This window comes from Neophocaena asiaeorientalis, unplaced genomic scaffold (assembly GCF_003031525.2).
Source record: "Neophocaena asiaeorientalis asiaeorientalis breed wild unplaced genomic scaffold, Neophocaena_asiaeorientalis_V1.1 scaffold204, whole genome shotgun sequence".
In the NCBI taxonomy this organism is placed as follows: domain Eukaryota; kingdom Metazoa; phylum Chordata; class Mammalia; order Artiodactyla; family Phocoenidae; genus Neophocaena; species Neophocaena asiaeorientalis.
Genome location: NW_020173922.1, coordinates 4114804 through 4120803, shown reverse-complemented (window position 1 = coordinate 4120803; position 6000 = coordinate 4114804). Strand labels below are relative to the sequence as shown.

The 6000-nt window shown below is 47.9% G+C and overlaps 1 protein-coding gene across 1 annotated transcript in view; it reads right to left on the bottom strand.

The window, feature by feature from the left end:
- Positions 1-449: 449 nt before the first annotated feature.
- The window catches only part of CTNNA1 (catenin alpha 1), a 169697-nt gene continuing 164146 nt past the window's right edge, over positions 450-6000 (bottom strand). The window contains exons 15-18 of the mRNA XM_024752286.1: positions 4690-4871; positions 4428-4533; positions 2686-2820; positions 450-1626 (exon numbers count right to left, since the gene is read on the bottom strand). Coding sequence (XP_024608054.1) covers positions 1339-1626; positions 2686-2820; positions 4428-4533; positions 4690-4871 — 711 coding nt within the window. The 3' untranslated portion in view covers positions 450-1338. The remainder of the gene's footprint in view (positions 1627-2685; positions 2821-4427; positions 4534-4689; positions 4872-6000) is intronic.

The following is a 6000-nucleotide window of genomic DNA, read 5'->3' as shown; positions in this document are numbered from 1 at the left end:
AGGACTACACACATTTCTTTAGGGAGTTTTGCTTAAGTGGGGATGTTGGCTAGGAAAGGACATGGGGTTGAGGAGGCTGGGTATCTTTAAGGCAGCCGTTACCATGGTATGGTTGCAAACTGATGGGGATGATTCAGCAGAGAGGAGGTGACATCCAGGGAGATGTCAAGGATGCCTCCGAGGTTCTGACCTGCACCTTGAAGCACGGACATGTGAATTCCCATTGTGGGCATGGCCTTCCCTGCTGGGCTGGCACGGAAGCTGCAAGGAGGTGCGGCCCTTAGCCTAGAGCCATAGGCATGGTCTCCTCACTGGGCAGTACCATCCAGGGAACGAGGGACAGCGGGAGGGCCCAGAGCACTGCAGATGCTGCAGGCAAATCCAGGAGATGTTTAATGTAAAACTGGACTCCACTGGAAGGCAAAGAAAAGGACCCTGGCCCCTTAGACTTGGTTTCATTTTGGACTTTACTGGGAAAAGTTAGTGTAAAAAACATTCAAATTCATAAAATTTAAATAAAGTAAAATTATACCTTGTAGCTACAGTAATCACAAATAAGGTAAGTCTAAATTACTGCCTAAGCAAACACTATCTTGTCAGGCTTCTCTCATAAGCCCAAGGCAGGAAACACTGCAATTATTAGAAGTGAGCCCAATGATGAATTTGCATTGCATTTGAAGCTGAAGAAAGGGAAAAAAGCATGTTCTGATTATAGCATCACAACATTCTAGCCTGAAAAAAGCAACTTTATTAATGTCCTGCAGCAGAGTACATTAGTTATTGTAACCATGCATTAAAATTCTCACATCATAAAGAGAGCAATCAGTTTTCTTCATGATACATTTATGTTTGACTCAGTTTCGTGTTGTTTGTCCCTCTGAAGACCTTTCTGGGAATGTTCCTTTTTCCAGGGCCTCCTAAGATGCCCAGATTGCTTACTCTGGGTCATCTTTCTTCATTTAATACCAGTCGAACTGGTGGAAGCCCTCTCCATGAACCAGGGTAGAGTCAGACCCCCTTCTCTCAAACCCTACAGCTGCCACCACTAGGAGGACAGGCATCTCAACTTGGTCAACAGTGTTACTAAGAAGTTAATGTGGGATTCTCTTTGGTTATGGAATTTTTACGCTTATAAAAAAATATAGCTAGAAATACGCTCCTGACTTCTAAAAGTACTTTTGACTGACTTAAACACAAGTATGTCTTTGCAAAATTCACCAGCTTGGCCAGGTCTGAAATCTATTTTCCTATGGAATCTAACATCAGTGTTCTATTTAGCAAATACACGAGTGAAGAACAGTGACAGATCTTTAGAAGCCCTGAGGGCTGGGGGCAGCCTTAGATGCTGTCCATGGCTTTGAACTCGCTGAGGGCCTGCACAGGGTTCACATGCTTCTTCTGAGATGCCCTCTTAATCTTGGTCTGTGTCTCATCCTGTTTCTCTCTCTTAACCAAGGGCTTTTTCTCAGGCGCCTTCATCTTCCACGACACAGCAGGGAGGTTAAGGGAAGCCATCCCCTGAGACTTCTGGTATTTGGTGGAGGCCACATAGGACGCCTTCACTGTCTGCACCACAGCGTTCATCAAGTTCTTAGCAGCTTGGATCAGGGACATGGCACTGTCCACCTAAGAGGCAGAAAGGTAGGTGAGGAGCACAGGCCTGACCTCCAACCCCACATGTACCCAGGGGCCTGGGTCTAGGTACCGGAGGGCCTGGACCCTCCAGTCCAGCTGGAGGCTGTCAGTCCCTGGCAGTGGAGTCCCGACTCCTCCTGGACCAGGACAGGGCAGCAGCCCTGCTCCTGATTGGCTCTCCCAGTGACTGGGTGCTCTTATCCAAATACCCTGAAAATGCCTGTGTTTCAGGTCTTTTGAAGAAGGAAGGAGTGATATAAACCTAAGGTACCATTACCTTACCTGCCCCCACCCCTCAACAAGTTTTCATTCACTCAAGTTGGGGGAGGATCTGCCGAAATCTTTTGAGTGATGGCAGAGCTATAACCATACGCACCGAGAACAGTCACGGACAGCCATGGTGCAGGGGGAGATGGCAATAAGCCAGCCTCCTAGACAGAGACGCCCCCCAGTGCTTTCAGTAATGACCCGGGGAGTCTCCTCTCTCATTTAGAGAATATAGATAATTGCTCCCCAGAGACAGGGGCATTTATGTTGCAGCAGGTAAGCAAATGGTATGAGTATGTCCAACATACCAAGTCTTCTTTGAAAGGAAATTCTGTGGGGTTTAGCAGAAGCCACAGGGCTTCAGTGGAGCGAGATGTCCTCTTTCCCCTGCCCAAGGTGACAAGGGGTCCAGAACTGTGACATGGTAAACAGACAAGGGAAGAGATACTACTTGGGAACTCTGAGTGGAGGGGGTGTGAGAAAGCCTATATATCATCTCTGCAATTTCTGAACAGGCTCAGTTCTCTCTGGGGGAAGAGAAGCGATGAAGACAAAAATACTTTTACCTATGGGGTGGTCAGGGGTGGTCAACAAAGGGGAAGAGGCAAGCCCTGTAAGAGCTCCTAGCTGTCACCAACCATGCTAAGCAGAGCTGCAGTTCTGCAGGAAGTAGCCAATGTGCAGCCCTTGGCCTCTGAGGACCAAGAGGAAACTTCCAGTTTTCCCACAGCACACTTCCTAGCACGTTCCCACTAACCAGCTCTCTTCACAGATGGAACTTACCCCGGAGACGACCAGCTCCCCACCGAGGTTCTGCACCTCAGCCTTGACTTTGCTGCAGATGTTGAGCTGGTGGCAGTAGAGGGCGATGCGCTGCAGGTAGGCCAGCAGGTCCTGCTTGCAGGCTGAGTCTGGGCACTGACGGGAGAGCAGAATTAGCACCAAGCACTCTGAGCCTGGCCCAAACACACCCACCCCCACAGATATTTCTGAAAGGCTCAGTGTGCCACCAGCTCTTCACTCCTTGCTTGAGCAAAGGGCAAGAGAGGAGTTACCCAATTACCTGGGGCCATCATAGCCCTAGGCTACTCTCTGCTGCAGCCCCTGCCCCTAGCCCCTAAAGGTGAAAAACAGCCTCAGCAAGCAAGAGTCTAGTTCTGGAGAAAAGTGAGAGTGCTGTGAGCTAGGTGATAACCATCCAAATAGCTCTTCTGCTCAAAAGGACTTTATCTGCTCAGTTACGATGCACTCTGTAAACACCTGATGAAAGGAGGGTCATTTTAGGCAAAGATGGAGAACAGGTGAGTCAACCAAAGCAAGAAGAGCACGTGGGAGCCATGGGGTCCCGACCAGTCACAGGGAAATGCCTGTCTTGCTGCCAAAGCTCAGGGTCAACTTCGGAGACTTCACCCAAAGAAGGAACAGAGCACCTCTCTCAAGTGTTTATGCAAAAAACTCCGTCCTGTGAGGCTGGGGTGCAGACCATGCTGGAGATTTAGAATTTTATTCTAAGAAGCTACTGAAGCATGGCAGAGCCATACCTCATTTGCATTTTAAGGTGATCATAATAAGAAGACTGTGTTGGCAACTGTATGGAGGCTGGAGTGCAGAGGAGAGAGCAGGAAATCAGTGAGGAGAGGCCACAGTTGTGCAGGCGTGGGCCATGCATGTCAGGACTCAGCTGGGGGCTGCTAAGAGGGAAGGACCAGATAGATGGTGTTGAGATTCGTGTGGCTAGTAGAAGCACCAGGGCTGAGTATCGGTTATTACATGAAAGACGGGAGTTGAGGATACTTCCCAATCTTTGGCTTGAGCAATGAGAAACCACTGTCACTTGTCCCGCGACCCCAATGCAGGCTGAGCGTGTGGATACTTCAGGGAAAGGAGTGGGAAGGGTTTGTAACTACAGCTGATAATATCTTGGACATCAAGGGAAATATATTGTAAACTTTCCAGGAGGTAGGAACCACATTTTTTTGGACATATCGATACAGAGAATGAAGGGATGAAGGCTGGGTGACTGAGGACATAGATGTCTGTCCCCAGTTGGGCACGTCAGCTTTCCAAAAGCACTAGCCAAAAGGGCTCCTAATTCTCACATGAAATACTGCAATACTTCCACAAGAAGAGGCTCTTATACACCTAGTTTCAGTGTATTTTTAGGGCTTGCAGAATTAGCTCCTGCCCAGAGCTGACATCCTGAAGAGATCTGAGAGATAATAAACAACAGTAAAGGCTGGTTTTAGCTGTCAACCAAGAGAAGATTTCAGGACATACACACCTGCTCCAGAGATGCGCTGTAATGCAAACTGGGCCTGCCTTATAAAACTTGTCAAAGAAGAAACAGGAATACAGAAATCCTTAAAACTCTATGCTGATGTTTGTTAGTCAAGTGAGTTGACGAGTTAAGAACAATTTTTGAGATGGGAAAAGTACTGTGTCTCATGAAAAACACTGTTACCACCGCTGGGCTGCCAGAGTCCCAGGATGAACTTCAAGGCCCATGTGGCAAGTCTGTCACTTACATGGTCTGCGATGGTACGGCCAAGCTTATCCATCCGGGATCCCGCCTCAGCAATTTTCTTGGCGGCACTGATCACATCTGATGTGTTTTTGAGCGGTCCTTTACCTCTGAAGAAAGGGAACAAGAATGATCATAACTGAAGCCTTCGTAGGTGGAGATGAACAGAAAAGTGTGTACAGAGCAGCATGTCCTGCCTGTGTGAGGTGACCTGCAGGGAGGGGGGCAGCCCTCCGTGTAGCAGGTTGGGGCCGGGCACTGCTCACCGGGTAAAGTCCGTCATCTCCATCATGATCATGCACATCTGCTTGGCCAGCACAATGATGTCATTACCACTGTCGTCCCACTTGGACACTTCAGCATCCAGCTTGCTCTTTTCTTCCTGGAAGCTGGCCACCTGTTCTGCAATCTTTGCTTTTTGCTCCTGGGGAAGCTGAGCCATGATCGCCTAAAATCAGAAGCCCAGGAAGCTCTTACATAAAGAGAATATGAAGTTCTCACAGTGCATTAGCCAAGAATATTTCCACCAAGCAATCTATGACACAGGTAGGCTAATGCTTTAATAGGTTTCATCCTCTGAAATGAAGTAAGTCAGGCAGAGAAAGACAAATATCATATGCTATCACTCATGTGGAATCTACTGATAATTTAAAAGATACAAATGAACTTATTTACAAAACAGAAACAGACTTACAGATATGGAAAACAAACTTACGGTTACCAAAGGGGAAACGTGTGGGGGGCAGGGGGATAAATCAGGAGCTTGGGATGAACATACACACACTACCACATATATATCTCTTATGAAAGATAACCAACAAGGAACTACTGTATAGCACAGGGAACTCTACTCAATATTCTGTGATGACCTATATGAGAAAAGAATCTAAAAAAGAATGTATAACTGAATCACTTTGCTGATACCTGAAACTAACAACATTGTAAATCAACTATACTCCAATAAAATTAAAATATTAAAAAAAATAAACTTCATTTGAACCTTAAAAAAAAGTTTCATCCTCTGCCTCCTGCCATGGGGAGAGGAGATGAGGGAGGGGCTAGTACATGGAGTCCTTCTGTGGCAGGCCCGGTGGCTGTAGAACATCTCCAGCTTTTCAAGGTGACCCACAAGTAGTTTTAGAATGTGATTTTTTTTTTTTTTTTGCGGTACGCGGGCCTCTCACTGTTGTGGCCTCTCCCGTTGCGGAGCACAGGCTCCGGACGCACAGGCTCAGTGGCCATGGCTCACGGGCCCAGCCGCTCTGCGGCATGTGGGATCTTCCCAGACCGGGGTACCAACCCGCGTCCCCTGCATCGGCAGGCGGACTCTCAACCACTGCGCCACTAGGGAAGCCCTAGAATGTGAATTTTAAAGAAGGCAGGCAGGCAGAGGAGAACCTGCTGCAGAGTATGCTTTTTAGGTACTTGAGACAGCATTTAAACCTTATCACCGCAGCACCTGGAGGCCTGTTGCCCACCTCAACTCACAGACTCAGGGCCTTGGGCTCCTCTCCACTCAGCTTCCCAAAATGCTTAGGACCGAGTGGGGCTTAAAGCAGGGATGTACCCACTGTTCA